The 22311-nt window shown below is 39.8% G+C and overlaps 1 protein-coding gene across 1 annotated transcript; it reads right to left on the bottom strand.

Moving 5' to 3' along the window:
* Nucleotides 1–921: 921 nt before the first annotated feature.
* On the bottom strand, nt 922–22156 carry OSTF1 (osteoclast stimulating factor 1). Its single transcript, XM_049795513.1, has 10 exons — nt 22011–22156; nt 11904–11950; nt 11208–11258; nt 11059–11122; nt 8069–8122; nt 7506–7613; nt 6985–7034; nt 6790–6868; nt 6224–6322; nt 922–3434 (listed from the first exon to the last, which is right to left on the bottom strand). The coding sequence occupies exons 1-10, from the start codon at nt 22042–22044 to the stop codon at nt 3376–3378; spliced, it is 645 nt and encodes a 214-aa protein (XP_049651470.1). The 5' UTR covers nt 22045–22156; the 3' UTR covers nt 922–3375.
* Nucleotides 22157–22311: the final 155 nt, after the last annotated feature.

Raw genomic sequence — 22311 nt, 5'->3', positions numbered from 1 at the left:
TCCATTTCAATGGCTTTATTAGAAGATAGGAACAGCTGAAAACAAATCTTTAATTCAGTGATGTATGCTGCATGCTCAAATACCTGACTTTGTAGCATGTAACGGAAATGATCACAAGGTCAGTCTAACTTACTTTCAGCAGTCTTTGGTCCTTGATATAAAACTGAAGTGCAAGAAACACAATGCTGTCTTGAGAAATTAGGATTCAGGAGCAGGGAGGGCTCTAAACTGGAGAGTGTGTTAGAAAATGGGCCACTGATTTTAAACATTTAATGTGACTGTTTTAAGCAAATTACATTTCAGGTGATGGGACATATAAGGGCTGAATTCAGTAAGGTGGGTTTTGTCTTAGTAGAACAGCATAATAACTTGAAGATTACACACATGGACTAAGAACTACACTAAAGACATTTCAAGGAATGTCCCATTTTCTCTTCTAGAAAACAGGGATTAAGTATTTGGGTTTTGGTGAAACAGACAGGAAATTTACTGGTTTAGTTTGAAAAAGCCTCAAATAAATCAGTACAATTTCTATCCTCTAACAGTACAGCACTTCTAACTGGAACATAGCTGATTTTCAATAGAAAGGGACACTTGTAATTCAAGCAGAAGCACACCAGACAGAATATCCTTCAATGTGCAGTTGGTAGACACCATGAGCTTGACAACTTTGATTTTGCTGCTCTTCTTAAAAACCTACTTTTCTTATTGTTACAAACCTGAATGCAGCTGTCCTTGGAGAGTCTTAAATTTATCCAAGAGCCTACAGTGACACACACATTGGAGAAAAGTAAGGGGAGTAAGTAGGTTTGCATAACTAGTAATACATTGTATCATCATACTCCAGCTGTAATTCCTTCTTGCTATAAGACTTTTGCTGTTGGTTTTTTTTTTTTTTAAATCAAAACTTAACTGCTAGAGTTAGGCAAAAAGTAATTTATTGCCTGAAAGTTTTCACAGTCATTTGTATTTCACAAGATGAGTAGACAGTTGCATGAGAAAAACCAAAATTGTTAAAAAAATAGTAGCAGTAATTTTGGTCCTAGAAACAAATTACAGCACTAGCTAGCTGCCTTGTGATGTAACTATGTCTCCTTCAGGACACTGCAGTAAGGACTTTACAGGCAATCTTTGCGCCCAACTTGCACTTCTGTCACCATTCTTCCCTTGCAGCACTTAGATCTGTTCACAGAAGAACACAGTGTCTTCCAGCAGCAGCTAATTCCACAGATGTAAGCATAACATTAAAATCTTAAATCAAATGCTGCATTAACTTGTAGGATGTTGAACCCATGGTAGCAGAAGACATCACATTAAGAGTTATTTATGAACACAAATTCTGCCTCCAAAGCTTGACAGAGAAACTGGTGACTTGGGAAGAGCCATTCTCTCCATGTCCTGTGACACTGAAGGATTTTAACCTTGTGAGCTTCATTTATGCATGCAGGAAAAAGACTCACATAAGAGATACCTGAATCTTCTTGCTGCTCTACCCTTAGTACAGGTCCTTTTTTGCTTGCACAGTGAAACAGCATCATGTTAATCAACAGCATGCAACATAACATGTGGCTTGACTGTGGTAAAAGTCTGAGCTAGTAAAAACAGCTGGCTGATAAAATGTGAAGCAGGACAACATGAAGCGTCTATTATGAGGCATGTTCAACAATTGTTCTAATGAAAGCTACAGAGAAAAACTTGGTGGCTTTGGTTTTTATTTCTTCCCCTCTAGGATCTTCAGGTTCACACAAAACAAAGCATTGCTGTTCAGTTAATCACAGTATTTCACAGGGCTAAAACATTTGTTCTATGGTTTTAACACTTAAACAGTTTAGAATTGTATCTGCAGTTGACTACTTGTGCAACGCCTCCATCTTACACAGTTCTGGTCAATCAAATGCTGCCTTCTTTGGTTAAGTGCTCATTTATCAAGCTATACCTGTATCTAGTTCTTTCCAGGATAATAAAAATACAAAAATCTGGTTCAATATATATTTAGAAGTGGGATGTTAGAGTGCTCTGGACTTCTTTTAATCTCTAAAATATTTAGTGTGATTTTCATTTATCCCCAATCTTTTGCAAGAGCTTTTCATTTATCCCCAATCTTTCACAAGAGCTTTTTTTTTTTGCCTTTTTTTTTTTTTTAAGTATCACAGACTTGTGCTGGAGTGTATTTGTCAAAGTTGCTAACAGGGAAGTTAGCAACAAAAATTAAAAATGAGATTGTATCTCAAATACTTGTAATGTTTTCTTACCATCACAGTAAGGAACAATCCTTCAGTAGGGTATAATACTTGGCTGCAGCAATTTGAGCAATCTGAAGGACATACTTATTTTTTAACTCTGCAGGGAAGATTCAAAGTGGCTCAATTAATTTTTTAGTTCTCTTTAATTCACAAGAAGCAATAAGTTTTAAAAATGTTTATTCAGCTTCAGATATCTCTTCTAAAGATACCTGTGGTATATTTGATATACATCTTCCCTCACTCCTTCAAACATGTTTAAGCTTTGAGGTACTTTAGGACAATATATAAGAATACTTTAAAAAAAATAAAAGTGAGAGATCAGTAAAAAAATTAGGCAAGATAAATAGAAAAATATTCTGTCTTCGTTTCACTATGAATAGTTTCAGCATAATGCACTTCAAAAAGCAAAATAATCAAATCACTAAATCCAAAATTAAGTGTATTTCTCAAACAGAACTGACTTAAGCAAGCATTTCACCTGAGTTTACATTTCAGGGATTGGGCCCATAGCAATAAAGAAGACAAAGCATCCAGGGGCAGATGATCCCATGTCATTCTACCCCTTAAAGGAGTACAGGAAGGAATAGGGGGAAAAAAAATTTACCCCCCCCAAAAAAAAATCAAACCTTGTCTTGCTGGTTCCATGTGGGCAAAAGATAGTCACTCTTTACAACAGCATCTCCACTCATGCCTGTCAGCCAGTACTGACTCTGCCAGTATTATCTTATCTGCACAAAGGAACCTATAACCAAGGAGGTTTTGGGAAATAGTAGCAAGGGTGTCCTCCTGTCCCAGAGGGACCTTTCAGTTTGAGAAGCATATTCCAGAGACATGAGGCACTTGCTGGGAAGGCCTGAGATGAAACCTATGAGTGTAGAAGGCAGTCCTTTGCCCATTCAACAATAAGGGAATGCCACACTTCCTCTGTGAGATAATTCCAAAGGAACTCTGATTTAAAATGTGGCATCTACTGGCACACATCAAGATTATTCCTTTGGAAAGCATGATTTCACCCTCTCATTTATACGTCATATTGGAAGACTAAGCAAGGTATTTTTACAGTTGAAAAGGTATGTTTTGGGAATGACATAGGCAATGCAAGTTATAGTTCTTTAGGCTGAATGAAAAAAAGCTAATCGGAGTCTTCATCATCAAGGTATTCCTCTGCATTACTTAATGTTCGGACTGTACCTGGAAAGAAACAAAGCTCTCTCTTAATCCAGAATAAAATCAGAAAAAGCTTCACATTTGCCATGCTTGCAAACAAGCATCTAAGAAACCTGATTCCTCTATCATTTAGAGCTGTTAGGGCTACACAGATGGGGCTGTAGATCTGGATCTCAAAGGTAGGGCTAAACCAGTAATCACATTTCCTACATAGAAGATTTCTTCTGTTCATGACCTTCAAGAGCCATCTGCTGGCTCCTTGGAACCTCTACAGCAGAGCTGGAACTCTAATTCTATTTTCTGTATATATTACCTTTAAAAAGCAAAGGAAAAGATGGGTGAGTTGGTGGAAGAGCCTCTATGGTTTTATTCTGAGTGCCTAGCTGGCTGCCATCCTCTGTTTAAAATCAAACACATTCCACCTATCCTCCCCACTACCTCTTTACTCACCCAGATTTTTTCCTGAATATTTCTTAGATCTACTTATGAGCTTTCGCTTTTGAAGGATAGTGAGCAGAAAACAGGAGTTTTAAAGTATATTCACCAGATGTGCAGCAGCATGTGGAGAACTACACCTACCTTTGGGACTGTACAAAGATAAACAACATGGGTTTTCTCTGACAGATTATTATTTGCCTAAAGATTTTCAAATATCTGGGAATAGGAATATGGATTATATATAAAGTATATTATATTGTACTACTGAGAGCCAGGAACCACAAGATCCTAGCCAGCCATAGCTTTGCAATAATGTAATAAAACAAAGTACTAAAAATATCAGGTGCAGATGTAATAAGATTGACATAATTCACAGGAGTAATAACCATGTTATCCTAGACTTCTGTAAGATGAAAAATGAGTAGATTTAAAACTGACCAGCTCAACTGTTTTGATAAAAGAAATCTAAGAGAATTTTTTTCTTTTCGAGTATGAGAAGCAACAAAGGAAGAAAGGAAAGAAAAGAAAGAAATTCTAGAGCCCTGTGCTCAAGGGGCCATACTTCAAGAAAGGCCAAATCCCATTTCTTCTGTATAACAATTTTTCCCTCATTCAGGAGCACAAACACCACAATCTGTTTGCATTTCTATGACAGGATTTTACTAAGCTTTCATTTCTTAGCATACACTTCAGCAATCATGACATTTGAATGTCTGTGTATACATGTAAAACAAAACTGAACATTTAAGTGGAGGTAAAGTAAGCCTCCTTGGATAAAACAATGTTTTTTTTAGACAGACTACAATAAAAAACATATTTATTAGGAACAGATTTGAAACTGAGGACAGGGAGACTACTGACTTAGGACTGAATCTCTAAAAAAGAACAATTGTTTCACTCAGACTTTGGAAATCCTGAAATGTAGAACACAGAAATGAATGAAATAAAAAAAACAAGAAAATGCAAAATACAACAAAAGTATACAGATCAGTGGTGTCACAGAGATTATAAAAAAAAGGCCAAATTAAGACAGAAACACAAACAAGGAAGCTAATACTGAAATTCCAGTTAGACTGAGAAATTCAGCTCTTATATCAAGGCAATCAAGGAAAGATAGTGTGTGAGAGCACCAGAGACTGGTGATAGATGAAGCGACTAAGGATGAAAAATCAGTCAGCCAAGAAGCAAAATTAACTTGGAGTAAAGCAAGTGCACCAGAAGTAGACGATAAGTTACCTAGTATCAGAAAATGAAACATTAACACAATTATTAGGGCCATCAGAACAGAGAATACTCCTGTACCAGGTGCCTACAATTGACAAAGATTAAATATGTGCTCCTAACAGGCATTAACTAACATTAGAAAAAAATGAAAACAGAAGAAAATCCACCCTTTGTTAAAACTGCTTTCTTCAGTCAAAACTGATGGAAATAATTTGTCAAGGTTTTCTGGGAAAATCCTGATATTACCTCTATTAAAAAGCTGGACAGTATTTTTGCTGCAACTGCTCTTCTTGGCCTTCTAAAGCTGCAGTCAGCTATTCCACCATTTAATTCCCATAACCACTAATCACCCACAGGTTAGTATTCCCTCTGTTCTCACTAGCCCTGTGACAATACAGTTGGCTGGACTGTGTATCTCACTGATACAAGCTGTAACTCTGCCTGTGTTTTTAAGCAATTTCTCATTTAATGTGTAATTCACCTAGGGTTTCCACCCTAACTTCAGCCTCCTGAAAGCTGTCACACTGAATATTCACTCTTTGTTCAGCTTTTTAAAATAGCCATATATCTCTAACTCTTTCGTACATGGACACTGTGCCATTAGGAGAGATGAAGACAAGTGGGAGGCAGTGAGACAACTTTGATAAATACCTGAAAGCATTCTTTCTTTATTTCGCTATTAGAGTCACTCAGGGAGACACCAAAATAAGAAACGTAAAAAAATTAGCAGTAAGAAAATAAAAGAGAAGCATCTATTGGTGTTTTTTGGCTTAGTTTGGAAGAACAGACAGCAGTAAGAGGGAACATATGACATTGTTTTACTCTCATACCATGTCCCTTGTGGAATACTACTTTTAAAGCAGTTTCCATCCTTGCTTTCTTTCTGTCTCTCCACATCTCTGAACTCTCCTGCTTCTTGCTGACAAAAGATGGCATTTTGTGTGGAATCAACAATATTGAATACGATAAACCACAGGTCTCTATCATAGCTCTGCTGAACTAGCCCTCTCAAGTGAACCATCCCAAACACAACTCTTAGCCCATGTAGCTCCCAAGTGGTTTTTATGGCTATCAAGATATTGATATTTGGCCAAAACATTAAGTGTCCTCTAAAAAGGAAAACTGTATCAGTATAACAAAATCAGAAATACCTGCACTGTGTTTCTTTTTAAGCAGGGAAGCGCAAGATGCACTGGTCGCCATGTCTAAAGCCAGTTTCTTCTCATTGTTCTTCAGATCTGTTCTTGCTCCTTTATAACAGAAAATTTTCATCATGAAACAGTCCCAGCTATTTCTTGAGCAATGGTATTACAATACAAGTTTCAGTGGTACAGGTGGAACAGTAATGGACAAGGGAATCTCATCTGTGGACTGCTCTGAAGCAGAATAAAAACTGCAGATGCTCTTCCATAAGCTACAGTTGGCTAGGGAACTTCCCGGCTGCTCTCCCTTTCCAGGAAGCAGGTGTTCATTGCTGTTCTGGGGTTAAGTACCTAATTTTGTCCGCAAAGCAGGATGAAATTTATCTTAAGCAGGTGAGGTATCTACTTTCCAAACAGCTGCCAGGATTTTCTGTAAGGCTTATAAAGTCAGGCAGGTAAGCTGGCTAAGGACTGTACCTGGGTTATAGGAAAACCCTTAAAAAAATACAGATTAATAAACATTCAGGAATCTAGTCTGCTACACAGATTGTTGAAACCTTGGTGAAGATCTTTACCCTTTGCCAGCAGCATCTCTACAATATCTGCATAACCTTTCCATGCAGCAGCATGCAAAGCTGTGTCTCCCAGTTTGTTCTGTAGAGTTAGAGGGAAAAGCAACAGGATTAAAATACAGCAAAAAAACCTTTCAGCTTGTACCAAGGATGAATAACATCACACCTCTACTGTAAGGGTCTGTTGGTTTAACCTACCTGTTGGTTTAACTCTAGGTTTGCCTGAGTAAACAGAACATCCACTATATCTGCAGAAAACAAGGTGGGGGGAATAAAGAGAAGAATTTAGTGGAAACAAAATAGGCTTTTTGTGTGTTCATAGTATAAATTTTGGTTAAGATTCAATGAAAGAGTGATTCAATCAGCCAATGAAAATCTGTAACCAGCAGACTGCATTGAGCAAACAACCATTAGTCACAAAGAAATGCTACTGCATAAGATACCCAAAACAATACAACACTTCTTTTTGGTCTGTCCTTCTTCCCACTCTGCTTTTAAGTTACACTGATTAGAATGCCTACATCAACAGCAACAGCAAAACACACAGCATTTGATGGAGCTGAACCTCCCTTCTAGCTTTAACTTTTCTTTTAAAAACAGCTAGAAGGACATTAAAAAAAAGTCTGGCTTTATTATTTAGTACTGCAATTTTAGCAATCAGTCTAACAAGCAAATCAAGAAAACCAGAGAACAGTAATTTCAAATTAATTCTCCAATACCTTTGTGGCCTCCATGGCATGCCCAGTATAGAGCTGTGTTTCCTGCTTTGTCTAAGCCATTGACCCCTACTCGATTATCCAAACACTCTCTCAACCAGCTTAGGTTGCCTGAAAGACAAATCCAGTTTTGATGGGTTTTTCTTTTTGAAAATTTAACAGAAACATTAAAGGCACACAGCTCTTTCTGAAGGTTATCAGTCTCCCCTCCTATGAACTTATGAGGAGAAAAAGTAATTAGCAGCAACATTTTTAATTCATAAAACAACCAGTGCAAGTCATACCAAACATCTTTTCTTCCACTCCCAGAAGACCTTTAGATCCCTATGTAGTTAAATGGATGGTACCAAACTCTTTTTCTGTGTATACAATCACAGAGTGGAAATTCTACCAGGCTGTAAACCAGCTTAGCTTCTGAAAGCTGCAAAACCTACCAGATAACTTGTTCAAGATACCAGACAACCAAAACAGACAGGACATGTTCATTCCAAATGTATTATTATTTTAGCAGAAAGCAAACACATCATCCTTTAACATTACACAACTAGAACCCAAATCACACTTACCACGTTTGGCAGCTTCATGCAGTGGGTTATCAATAGACTCAGCTTGCTCTGCCACTGAAATGAAACAGAGAGTAAATTCTAACTACTTCTGAAACTGAACAGATATTTGATGCCTATGTGGAAATAAAACTTTGATTTATTCCAGAAGAACCAGTAATATGTATTTGATTCTAATGTGAAAAGGGATTTGAGAGTGATGGACTAGTCAGATGGACTTCAATTTCCTGTGTATGGGAAAGCAATTCAGAGGACAGCCTGTGAAAACTTCAAAGAACAGCATCAAATTGATCAGTCGTTACAAGCCACTGGGAATCTGGCAATGTTTCATCTCTGTTGTTACTTCCCTTTCTATACTTGTAAGATGGTTTTGAGCAGTTGCATGTGGCTAGGTTTTCACCCTACAGCTTGCCATCTGTAGTTCTGAGTGAATTATTTGCCACAGGTCTGTGAAGGCTAACTAAAAAAATCCACTGTCAATAGGATTCCTATTTGTTTTACAGAAATTTTTTATTTTCCCTGGAAAACTTGCAGGAGGTCTGCAAATCAAAACTGCTTAAACAATGAATGTAGTGATGGGCAGATTGGAGTTCAGGCTTCCGTAGACCTCTTCATCTCACAAGCTTTAGCTTTTACTAGAGAAGAGTCACGAACAGTTCCTGGTCACTGTGCTGTTGCAACAGAAAAAAGAAACTGAACAGCACTGTGAAACAGTTGCAAGTGGGACCATGATCTGAAAACTCTTCTTTAAAATCTTCTTTTTCAGGTAGCAAACACTGTGACTACGAAGGATACGGCCAAGAAGGGCAGTGTACAATCTGAGATGAGCAGGCTCTCTATGCCCTTGTACTATGGCTTGTTACAGAAGGCAGGGAGGATGTGAAAGGGTGTTCCTCAGATCAAACTGTTAACTGTAGTCAGGTGCAATACAGGCAAATACAATGTATATGAGTTACCAGAAATAAAAGTCTCAAGACTGTTGTGGCCTATCTAGATCTTTTCTTTAGTGTGTATTCCTCCCGTAATGCTTGTAACTGCAAGATTTCACATGCTTAACTCTCTAGCTGTGAGTAAACTAAACCCCAAATGCTAGATTCTGGTATTTCGGTGTAAAACAATCTGAGCAAACAGTGAACAGAAACCTAAATCAGTGTGGGAGAAGCCAGTCCCAGAGCAGACAGTCATTACACAAGCAGAACATGCTCACCATATTGAACAGTGCTTGTTGTGCACAGTAGAAAGCATTAACATTAACACCGTCTCAAAAGCCTAAAAATGACTCTGCCTTTAGAAAATTCTTGTCCGAAGTGCCAGTAGTATTTTTAATACAGGTACACCGATTCTGTCCTCTTCAGCTTTTCTGTTCACAGTCATTTCAGATGTGTTACTTCAAGCCCAGCAGATGGAGCACAAGACCCCACCAGAGACTCAGTAGTTTCACAGCTGTCTCTGCCTTTTACAAAAAGGTTGTGGAAGAGCACAGGAGATCAGTGTTTCAGTGGTTAAGACTAAACCTAGGCAGTCCTAATGGGTGGCAACCAGCGGAAGCGGGCCTCTCTGGGGCTTTTGCACAATTTGCCTAAATCAGAAGACACATTCCTGATACTCTTTGTTTTTAGGGTCTACAAAGGCTTCTCTTCTGCTTACACATGAAATTTTTGCGAATGTGCAGAGACACCACCACCTCACACACCCCAGCCTGGCCTAAAGTGGAAGTTAAACCATTGCTCAGGTAACTTTTCAGTAAAGCACTCTGGAAGAAGCTTTTCCAAATGATCTCAATGGGAACACAAAGTGAATTAATAAGTTGGTGGGTTTATTTTAAATATAACACACTTCAATGTTCAAAAGAAAGTTGAGTGTACATAAGCATGTGTAAACTATTCTTCTTTTATGTAACACTGACCACTTCTGGCAGATGGCAGAATCAGTCTGGAAGTCAAACTAAAGTGACATTTAATGCCATGGTCTCAATAACAACCACAGGCTTCTGTGAATGTATTTCTACTAACTACAAGTCAGGGCAGGGAATCATAGCATTGCTACCATAACGTCTCCTAGGGAAGAAGGGACAGTATGAAGCAACCACAGTTACTAACATTATTAGCAGTTCTGACACAATCTGTCATATGACACTGCTACTCTGCCTACGTTTCCTGGGAGGACTTGGAAGAATTGCGCTGTGTTGTCTGTACTCACGGCTTTTCAAAGTTATTTTAGTTGAATCTGAAAAAGCAATTTCTAGTCAAACAGGTATGGGATATTTAATGTGGTGCAATCCCCCCAAAACGCAATGTTTTCTGTGGCTGAATACATTAATTAAAAAGTAACAAATGGCAAACAAAACAGCCCTATTTCTTAATGGGGGGGAGGGGGGGGCAGGCAAAGGAGGTCTACAGAATTGCTCACAATCTGGTTTAGCTTCCTGTCCATATGCAGATTTACTTAAAAAATCCAGTATTGATTATCTATCTCTGTAACAAGCCACCCCACACTGTCAGACGTCTTGATCTCAAAGCTACTAAAGGCTGCAGCTGTCCATCCTTAGGTCTACGTAAAAACAAAAAAGGCAATGTACACACTGAGAGAATATAGCCAAGATACTAATGAGAAGATCTTAAAAACTGCAGTACATTCATTGAGGGTATCAAGAATACAAGCCTATAGTTTCATGTGCCATCTGTAAAACCATCATTTCTCTCCAAGCATTCTTCCCCTCAAAACTGAGAGCATCTCTTGCTGTTAACCTGCACAACCAGAAACATGAACACTTGGCAAACTCAAGCTATACCTAGGTTATAAAAACCAAAAGACAGCCTGTCCACTGCTGATATACAGTGATAACTGGTATCGCAGATGTATTCTGAAATACTGTGGTACAGGACTGTCAAATGCCAATACTGTGATCAGTTTTTGAACTGTAAGTTATTTTTATTTAGTGATTTCCTTTGACTGTGAATGATCTTAGCAAATGAAAATATTCTAGACATTACCATAGTTGCTTGGAATTAGTCCAGTTCTCCCTTTGCAAGTTCCTTTCCACCAATTTGTATCACTCTGCAGAGAAAAAGGAAAATATTTTAGAAGGGATAAGCTACATCTCAGAAGTATTCAGTCTATATGGGACGTCTTGTAGACTCACCATATCTGAGATGTAAATGATATCTCCTTCTTCAAAGTACAGTTCATCTGGCTTAAAAAAAATTCAAAAGAGGAAAATAAACAAAAATCTGAGTGTGTATACTTAGGTAAAACAAGTCCCTGGATAAAGTAGAACACATTCAGCTCTTCTTTCAAAAGAACTATAACTCAAATTCTGTAGCAAGTAGACAACAGCCTGACAGTCTCTCATACTATAGTTTGACTTGCCTACAGCTAACTTTTTGGATCTGTGACCTTCGTGATAACTAAAGAAAAAGACTGTGGCCTTTCCAACAGAGCACTGTGCAAAAAAAGCAGTGAAATATATCTTGTATTTGTTAACTTCATTCCCTTTTTGGTTGGTCCCAGTTCATCAAATCTCTTAGTTCTCGATTATCTTTGTTGCCTTTGGAAGAAAAGAAAAACATCACTTAGATTGCTGATCTTAGATTGCAGGTAAGTGATGCTAGAGGAGAAAGCATGCTGCTTTTAAAAAAGAGCTGGACTTAAAAAAGGAAAGTGATGATTAATCAGGCAGTTTTAGTCACATTAAGAACTGATATCCATCAACAGGCTTTTTCACGGAAAAAATAGTACAGTAAGTCTAATAGGCCAACCCTAGCAGAACTGAAGAAATGCTATTATAGACAAAATTAAAATTAAGCTTCTCAAAACCCTGAAATCTAGATATACTTACCGTTCTGGGCTCAAATGTATACAGGGCCCTGAACACCTTAACCTGCCCTGAAAAAAAGAAAAAAAAACCAACAAACCAGTATCAGTATCATGACTTCTAAAGACAGCATATACATACAGCGCTCAAATCCAAATAAATTCCTTTCCTTAACCCTTAAAGCTGCTTGCTGAAGGAATTAGTGCTATGCCTCTGTCAGTGAAAATCATGATAAAAGACTCAACCCAGCAGCACAGGTTCTGAAGGAAATGGGCCAAATGGTCAGCTAAATGCAAGCTTCCTCTTGTGCACACTTAATACGGTCTTCATAGGTCATGATGCAAGTCAACTGTTGCCATCAATTTCTGAGGCAAAGTTAGTTTCAGTCATATACACCCTTATACACACACTCATACAAGTTGTATATACTTTATTAATACTACCAGATCTGTCAAGTGATACAGAATTAAGGAAAGAATAAAGAAACAAAGCAATGACCAATATCTGCAATGTTCTCATACCTACCTGTAGTTGTTACTAATTAGGAAAATAACATAGTAGCACAGAATCATTGCATTTAAGAAAAATGACAAATGGTCACCAAGTCTTATTTTATGGAATGTAAATCTGATATGGTGTTCTGTTCAGATGCTTAAAATAAGCTATAGTGTTTACAATTCTAATAAGTGGGCAATGTTTATTTTAATAGGGCAGTTTTGAAGACATTGTCAGCAGCATCCAAGCCAAGAAAAGATAACCTGACTGCAGAGAGGTACAAATTTAATTGCATAAACTGCAGAAGAAGCATTTCTATAAACATTTTAAAAAAAAATTCGATAAAGGTACATTTCAAGAACACCAAGCAGAAAGTCTTGATGAAAGAAAGCAGAAAGATGAGTACAGGAGAAGAAACATATATCTTACATAATTTTATTAGCTGAACTGTTGAAGTCCACTGAACTCAGTGGAGAAATATATTATGCAGAATGTTCTGTATCGTTTACTTTTAAATATCTGAAGTCTTAAGTATGTAGGTTTACTTTTAAACATGTTAAGAATGTAGCTGTATTTCAGGTTCTTACACTATACTTCACATGTTTATATCGATTAACTTGTGATTAAAGCAGTATTTGGTCCATCAGGACAATGTATTACTTAGACCACACTTAGCTGAGGCTATTTTGTATCCTCAGACAAACTTATGAACTTACTGCCAAAGATTAGTACTGTACAATAAAGTATGCACCCACAAAATCTTTTGTAGTACATTGTATGGAGAGAACTGAGTAACGAGAGAGTAGGTTTCCTTATGTCTCAAGAATAAGCCTTTACCCTTTTGTAAAGAACCATTGCTACAAAATTTTTGCCTGTTTTGCCAGATGGAGCCTTTATTACCCCAGTATCTAAAGCCTACCCGCAATAGTGATCATTTTAGAAAGTTAACTTAAGGGCTTTAGAAATGTCCGTCTAAATGTATGTATGCTGATGACAGGCTTGAGAAGGGAGGATGGTACTCAACTGTATATGCTGCCGTTTTGCAGCATACCTCACAGTCTTGGGGTGACTCTCAAAAGATGTTTTCAAATACCTCTGGATATTCCCTAGCATGAGCCAACAGCATATGTTTATGAAGTGGTATTTATCAAGGCATAACTATGAAGCAAAACATTTCTGTAGTCTTCTGTCTTACACTTTTCTGGAGCTAAGTGTATGTAAAAGTATCACCATGAAAATAATCTGTGTAAACTTGCTAGATTGCCAAATGCATGTAGACACTCTATACATGATTCTTCTTCCAATTTGTAACTGTACCCCCATTACAGATCTTATTTTTCAGTAACACCATAGAATTTCAATTTCGCTTTACTGGTTCTCTCTCACACACCCACTTCCTAGACATAAAAGGTCCAGCACTTCTCAGGCCTTTGCCTCAGAAACTAAGTACCTGCACTGTAGCAACAGCTAAAAAGGATGAAACCTGTGTTCTGTTCATTACCCATATAGAAATTATGAACAAGGACAGCAGACAGTAATTTGTCCTAAGAGCTTCAGAATGAAATGTCTGAACTGCAGCTGGGGAGAAGCCAAACAAAAAAAAAAAGAATGGGATGGGTGACATGGAATACTGTCCCATCTGCTTGGCTTTCTTACATAGATGACAGAAAAATGCAAGACAGAACTGCACACTGATGACTCTGGCAACTTTAACCATCACCCACCAATTTTCAAGGTTTTATGTAAGCAAAAGGAGGAAATGGACAACAAAAGGGAAGAGTAAGAAATATTAAAAGGGGAAATGAGAATACAGCAGAAGACAGGGAAAAGCAAGAAATATAGATGTGTGTTGTATGTGTTTCCTGTAATAACGCACTGCATCTGTGTCAACAGGTTTTCTAAACCTATCATACCCTAAGGGAAGGAAAAGAATGGAAACACTGATGCTGATAGAAGCTTTGCTGACACATTTAAACAAAAGGCAATTAATGGTGGGAGGTTTTGTAGGGGGGTTTTGTCTTTTTGGGTTTGTTTCGGTTTAATGCTATACAACTGAAACAGTTACTTCCCCAAATGTTAAGCTGTGGTGTCACACACAGCACAACACATTCTAAAACACTTTCCTGTGATGAAATACAAAATACAGATTTGCATCTGTAGAACTACAGGTCTGGTTAACTTTACAGCACCTTATATGGGAGTTAAACTCTACTCATTACTGGCACCAATCTTCTAAATATTTCCTGATAAATAGACATGAAGGCTTGTTATATTGCTGCATTTAAGAGCCAAGAACAGGACTTTAGCACTTGGCATGGCAATTATTTGTGCCAAATTTTAATGCGAAGTATCAGTCTAGAAGATTTAAAATAACAAAATGTAAGAAAGGGCACATTAGATTTGAATCTTTGTTCTGCAAATACCAACAAATTGTATTTTACTAGACACATGAGTACCTGTAATCACTTGAAGTACTTTTATCTAGTAAAGCCCATCCCTAGGCATGCAGACAGACTTAGAGCTTGCATTAGCAGGTGTCCTTTGGAATAAGCAAAAAGTTAGGGAGCACAGGAGGTCCTCAGGTGCTTTCCTTTACTACGATCTCTCTGCTACAAACCACATTGTAAGATTCATATAGGATGGAGAACTAATACATGAGCACTGATTTGGAAGCTGACTGACTGTACCTCCCCACCCTGTACTTCTAGAGGGCAAAATAACTGGAATCCAGAAGATGCATGTAACTAAGATTTCAAGGCACCAGGCAAATATTAATGACTTTTTTCTCAGCATGACTAATGAAGGGAGTATTCTTTTTAAAAAGGAAATGAAATGGAGGCACAGTGCAGTGATGTGTCCCACAATAAACCTTTTTCTAAGCACCGGGACAAATTTAAAAGATTCTTTTCAAACCCACACTTTAGCCACAAGACTGTCTTCTCCCTTCTCATGGAATTTGTATTAAACATCTGCAAAACAACTACCTGACAAATAAAAAAAGATAACTTATTACACATACTAAACAGATACAAATATTCTCAGCATACAAACTCCCCAAGACACAATTTGTCAAACTCTCCCCCAGCAACACAATAGGATAAAGGAGTCAAACAAACAATTCCCTCTAACCAGCAACATAAACCAAACAGCTTTATCAGGCTGGGCTGACCTCACACCCTTCAAATTATTTCGGATAACTTCTACAAGTTATGCTTTTATGAGGAAAGGAAACAGGCAACTTCTAATATGACCCTCTCCCGGCTAAGTGCATAAAAGAAAAGAAACTGAGGTGCTAAACAGTAACAGCAACTTAAAAAATTCAGCTTCTGAAACGTACTAAACTGAAACAAGATCACTGCTGTGCTTTGTAATACAAAGTAATAAATAAAAAGACCATTTTCTCAAGAGACTAGAAGCTTTTTGTTTCCTCCTAGCAATTTTGAGGTTTATTTTTAATTAATTGCAGTATCATTAACAGAAGATTGTCACCAAAGAAGCCCTAAGTGTTTTCACAACAAGGAGTTACTGTTTCTCCCACTGTGATGCTTTTTCTTTTCCACTTCCTTTCAGTTCTTTTACACCAGCTTCTCTGTACCATTACAGACACCAGCATTAAAATCCCCTTTTACTCAACTTGCCACCAAAGCATTCTCTGCTTTCCTCATTTGCTTTCACTTAAAAAAAAAAAAGGGGGGGGGGGGGGGGGCGCAGGGGGAAGGACCCACCCATCCATGGCATTACTTATTTACATTTTGAGTTAGGCTGAACTTCCATCACCAAAGGGGAGGGAAAGCAATTTCATTAGCTGTCAGTTTATCTTACTTCCTCCAGCAGAAAAAAAAAAAAAAGTACTTTGTGCAAGAGCCATTTATTTTAATTAAGAAAATAATCATGGCAGTAAGCCAATGATCACAGGAGCTACCAAGGCTTGGTCCCGGCCCCAGTGGAGTGATAGGAGTCTTTTGTTAGCATTTCACACCCTGCTTCACCTGCCATAGACAGACATAATCACATCTCATTGATGCAAACAAGGTTCTACAAATCAGATATTAATCTTGATGCAGCATCTTTTCATTAGCTATATTTAGAGTGAGCAGTTCTAGACTATCATAAAAATCAGAATAATTAACCTACTGTAAACAAATAGACTCACTGGGTGTCACAAAGCACTATCAGTGCCTATAATACAGAGAACGGGATAATCTCTGTGCTCTAGAAAATCAGAATTGGCCATGGTCATCTACAGATAAATTAGAAAACTTCAAGTCTAACAACTCCCATACAGGTTCAAGCTAATCCTGGGCTAACTGTCATCAGCCATCCTCCTTGCTTCCGTAAGGCTATGCAGAAGCAGTTGAGAATCAGGTACTCTCTCTAGCACCAACTTGATTGAAAACAACTAATTTGAATTCCCAGCTGTAACAAATGGACCAAAAAGAGAATATATGCATAAGATTTGGGATGTGGGAGGAAAAAGGACAGTTTCATGTTCCAGGGCCTATGCTGGTTTCAGAACCTCATCCCAGAACATGTATAACTGGGCATATGAATTTTGATAAATGTGCAGATGAATTTCTCTGAAAGAATTGAGAGGCATCTTCTGCCTGGCATCACAGAAAGCATAGTGGCAGAAGGACAGTGTGTTTGTTTTCTCAATGTTGGCATAAGAACCTTCAAAGGAATTACACAGCCTGGCACTATATACCAGCAATTTGAAGTCACAATCTTTTGGTCAATTGACAATGACAAAGGTAAACTGCAGATCAGAATAATTTGCAATATGCTTGCAGTTTGCTTTAGTAAGCAAAGAGATGTTCATTTTATGATCTGCATGTCTCTTAGGAGACAGGCAATTTTATTAGAGACATATTATGGCCAGACTGAAACATTTTTTTTCTGGCTTCTCAGGAATTGGAAAATAAGGTGCTTTACACCCAGATCTTCAAGCAGGAATAAAAGTAGTGGAAATACGTTTTACAGGAGTGCTGCTTGTATTTTGGCATTTTGATCACAGGGTCTTGCACAGAGGCAAAACAGAGTACAACAGCATTTAAGGATTGCCACAACTGAGACAGAAAAAAGTGGAGTCCCCACTGTTTGGAGAACCATCTTCCACTTCTAAGTAGTGGTTGTTAGAAAAGGGAAGTGAACATAGGGCATACAAATCAGAGTGGAGGAAGGGGGGAGGGTGTATTAAAAAAAAGCCTAGGAATCTGTTTAGGGGCATGTTGAAAAGAATGTAAAAGGTAGACTGGTGCCAGTGTAGATGACAAACTGGGGTAGCCCAGGAACAGTCATGGACTCCACCAGTCAGTAGCTGGCATGGAAGGAACAAATAGCATTTGTTTACAGAAAATCAGAATTTAAGAATATTCTCACAGAATATGTACGTGAACACAATTTCACAAATTAATTTTGGCTGGCACAGTTTGATGCTGAAATCTTCTACTTCTTGTAATTTTATTTCTCCAAATACACAGAATGCCTTCACTTGTAGGAAGCTTGTTTGTGGCCATAGCAGCTTGCAGTAAGAGGAGGGTTTGGGGTCACAAATGCAAGTTTAAAATTCATGTTGAAATCATACTTGGAACTGTTTAATTGTTCCTCTGATGTTTTCCTCCCCATAGAGCTGACAACCACAGCATAACTCCCTTCATTCACATGCTCACGTCTCCCTAGCTAACAGAAATCTTTCTTTGACTACAGAAACAACCCAAACTACCACCACCTAAGCCAAATTTAAGCCTACTTCTAAAACCTTAGGCATGTGACCCAATGCAGGTCTTCTGCTCCTGTGAATGTGGTCACAGCTCCTACTTTATCTAAGAATTAAGGTGAAGTGAACTTGATTGTGATTCAAACTAAATACTTTTACTCAGAATTCTATTTTTAACTGTGACAGCTATGAGTGGCTGCAAAGTCAACAAAGCTACTTTAAGGTAGTAACCCTTTATGTTACATACATTATATTTCCTCCTGCCTCCCTTCCACTCAGTTGGAATAATTTAAAACTAGTTTCCTTGGGACAAAGGCTGGTCTTTCTCCATAAAATGTAAATGATGTGTGGACTATAGGCCAGGATCAACAAATCTTTACTCTATCTGTTGAATATGAAATTAAGTAAGGTCTCTTTAAAATATTAATATACTACTTTCATCTCCCCAAAGCTGCTGCTGCACACTGTGTAAGGTTCTAATAAAAAAAGCATAATCAGACAGAGAGCACTGTTCAAGGAGACAACTAGCAGAAGCCAATATAGCTTGTCAAGTTCCAAGGACTTAGCAAGTAACTTTTGTAAACAGGATTAACATCCAACGCAGAATGTTTAAGAGGTTTATGAACTCTGCATATAATGTAGTTTGAGACATCAATAGAATTTTTGAAAGATGGAGGGGAAACCCTACCCTTGCATAATGCTGACAGAGAAAGTTTCTGCTATTTTCAACTCCCACTCCACTCCTTTGTATCTTCAACAGCAACTCTAAATAGAGAATACAGCTAGAAAACAATAATAATGGAAAGTCCCAAGAGAAAAGCAAAGCTAGGCACTTGTTTAAACAAGAAAAGTCTAAAAACACTAGAAATTAAAAGCCCTCTAAAGCCTCCAAAAACAATCATGACCCCTTACTCAAGGGCTAACCACAGACCCCAAAATACTAGCTCAAGTGTTGACAAACTTATCAGATGATTGTCTAAAACATATTGATGACAAAACAATCTCTGTAACTGAAATCCTAATGTGCTGTGCATGCCACAGGATTAACAGAAGAGCCTTCCATCAGATAACATGCTCTCATGTACTGAAGAAAACCACACAATGCTAAAGCTAGTTGGTTTTTCCTCCCTTCACACATTTTTCCCCCCCACTGTCTAGCCATCCAACTCTAACGCTGAACACCCCTGTGATGAGCAGTGAACACTCACTGTTTTAGAAAGGATAAAAATTTGTTTCACTAAATATTTTCACTTGCCTACCACCTGCTCTATCTCCTTCCATCTCTATCTAGCCTGCACTCCCCCCTCCTGAACACAAAGGAGAGGACTACAGCAACCAATGTCTTGTTTTCTCTTCTGTCTTGAACTGTAACAATGCAACAGCAAGGCAAGCAGGTTTGCTGCTCCCTGACACAGTTTATAGCCCAGTTTATAGACTAGATACCTGGTAATAGTCAGTGAAGAAAAATTAACACAGCTTGACCAAATGCACCAAGACATTCCACCAACTGCAGTCTCAAAGCTGCCAAAAGAGACAGCATGACGTTGCTGTAGCAACTATTTCACCACATGCAGTTCCTGTATTTATCTGTCCTTAATTAGCACATTTTAACATCTATAACTCTGAGAGATTCAATGACAGGACCATTCACATAACTGATATTAAAGACAGAACAAAGCCAGCCGTACGACTACAGAAAATTTTTGATGTGTGCTAGAAGACAGTCCGTTCCTGAAAATGCCTTGGAAAAAAATTAGCACAACAGCCTCCATAAGACTTAATTTCTTCAAAAATTACGGATTCGGCAAAATTAATCTTATTACCCTTAATCAGCTCTGAAAGCCACTACCAAGACAGTCTTACTCTCTTCTTCCTCCTTCTTCAGCCATTTATTTCTACCCATTTCCTTTTGCTGTGTCAAGCTCTCAAAAGGTAAATGAGCTCAGCAAGTTCATTAGACATAGAAATAACCTAACATAAAAAGTCAGAGCACCGATCCAGCTTGTCATGTCACTAAATGGAATGGACAGGGGATGGTGGAAGTGTGGACGGGATAGTTAACCTGTCCTTTTGACAGCAATCTGCATTTTATCAGATCAAGCATACCACAAAACTGCACCCCAGCAAACTAGTGAGAGACACCTAGTATTAGATGTAACTCATCTGAGTTAGCTCCTGCAGGTTAGGTAGGACTATAGCCTTTAACTCCTTAAGAATATTAGGTTAAATTTAACTCATCTTTTTGCAAATCAGAAAACTGAGTTATCAACTTCACTGGAAAAAATCTTTGGCTGTTAGGAGCAACACCACACCCTTTCAGAAGCCCACAGATTTCCTCAGTATGGGTTTTCAGTGAGAGTCCACAACAGCAATGCTTCTGTTACTGTCTTCTTCATTTCAAGTAGGCTGTTTTCAAAGACGCTTAGCAAACTGCAGGGCAGAGGAAATTCTTCCAAGGATGAAACTCTACATGGAGGGCTTTACCAGGTTTGCTTCTGTGGGTAGGTGGAGACTGACGGTTTAAATGGTCTAAACTGGGTTTGCACTTACTTGACTTCAAATTAAAAACTTGTTTTATAAGCCGTCTAGTTGAAATACTCGATTAGGCTACGTATTTAACTACTTCTAAAAAATGTCAGTATTTCAAATACTATTCTAAGTGTGAAAAGCATTGAAATTCAGATGTATTTAGGGATCAGATAATCATGTTTTAGGAGAAAACAACTAGTCCTATCTATTTAATTACATTTCCAATGAATTTTTAACATTAAAGTAGGAATTTAGCCTCTCCTACTGGGAGATGATACACACACATGATAAACAACAACTGCATTTTCCAGATCAGTTCCTTATTTAAAAAGCAACAACAAACTAAACCTAACGACTTAAATTTTGACAGAATAATGTACGTTCACCTGAAACATGCCACTTCTATTCCAAGGTTTAAAGCCCCACAACTTCCAAAGGTTTTTCAATATAGTCTTCGAAAAGTCTGTGACTGTCACTGATTTTTTGGAACTAACTTTGCACTGAATCTATCTGGAAAGGGTGCAGGAGCAAAAAATTTATGCATCGATGACTAAACGCACTAGGAAGGGCAACACGCACGTTTGCACCAGAACGTCAAAGGGCAGACACACTGAGAGTTTGCTGCTGGGAGTCCTACGATGGAAAGCAGTGGATGCCATGGGAGAAGGAGAACGTAGCACGGGACCAGACTAGAACACCGCTTTCATGCCCGTATCGCTAGTCCAGGCAGTCACAGGGCAAACCTCAAGAGTATTTCGACACCTGTTTCTTAACAGGCCCAAAGGTTTCCTGTGCGCTTCAGCCTACACAAGCTTCCCTCCCACCCCCCCCACCCCCGCCGCAGCCGGTGGCGTGGCCGCGGGCACCACAGCCCCCGGGCCTCGGCCGCGCCTCAGAGGCGGAAGGCCAGGGCGAGGGGGCTCGGCGCAAGCCCGAGAGACGGGCGGGAGGGAGCGGGTGGGGGGGGAGGGGGGGTGTGTGGTGTCTGTACCCGGGCGGCGGCCTCGCCCCGGGGACACTCTCGAACCTTCTCCCGAGCCAGAGCGGGCGCGGCATCCCGCCCAGGCACGACGCCTGCGTGCCGAGGGCGGCTCCGCCGCGGAAGAGGCTGCCTCCTCGGCCGACACCGAGCAAGCGGTGCGGAGGTTAATGGCGGCGGGGCGGGGAAAGGAAGGGGTAGGCGGCCCGGCTCTGCCCCGCTGCCCGTCCCCCCCCCCGACCCCCGTCCCCGGCCGGGGTCCCTGCTCTGACAGCCCAGACCCGACCCCCAAACCGCCCACGTGTCAGCGGGCAGCGGGCCGCTCCGCGCCCCGCACCGACTGCGCGCGGCCGGGGGCGGCCGGCGGGTCGGCCGGGAGGCGGCGGGTCGGGCCGCCGGGCCCCTCCCTTACCTGGCTTGGCCGGTTTAGGTGGCGGCTTGGACATGGCTGGGGCCGGCCCGAGCGCGGACGGGGCAAGCGGCGGGACGACGACCGGCTGCCTGCGAGCGGGCCCACGGGCGCGGGGGGGGCGGCAGCGCGAGCCCTCGCCGGGCTCCCGAGAGCGCTGCGCGGCAGGAGGGAGGGAGGGCGGGGGGGGGGGGGGGGGGGGGGGGGGCGGGTGTTATAGGCAGCGGCCCCCAGTGGCGGCCGCGGGCGCTTCGCCAGCCCCAGCCAATCCCCGCGCGCGCCGACGCCCCGCCCCGCCCCTCGC

Source organism: Accipiter gentilis, chromosome Z (assembly GCF_929443795.1).
Source record: "Accipiter gentilis chromosome Z, bAccGen1.1, whole genome shotgun sequence".
Taxonomy (NCBI): Eukaryota; Metazoa; Chordata; class Aves; order Accipitriformes; family Accipitridae; genus Astur; species Astur gentilis.
Note: the sequence above shows the minus strand (reverse complement) of the source record. Positions and strands in the feature narration are given on the sequence as shown.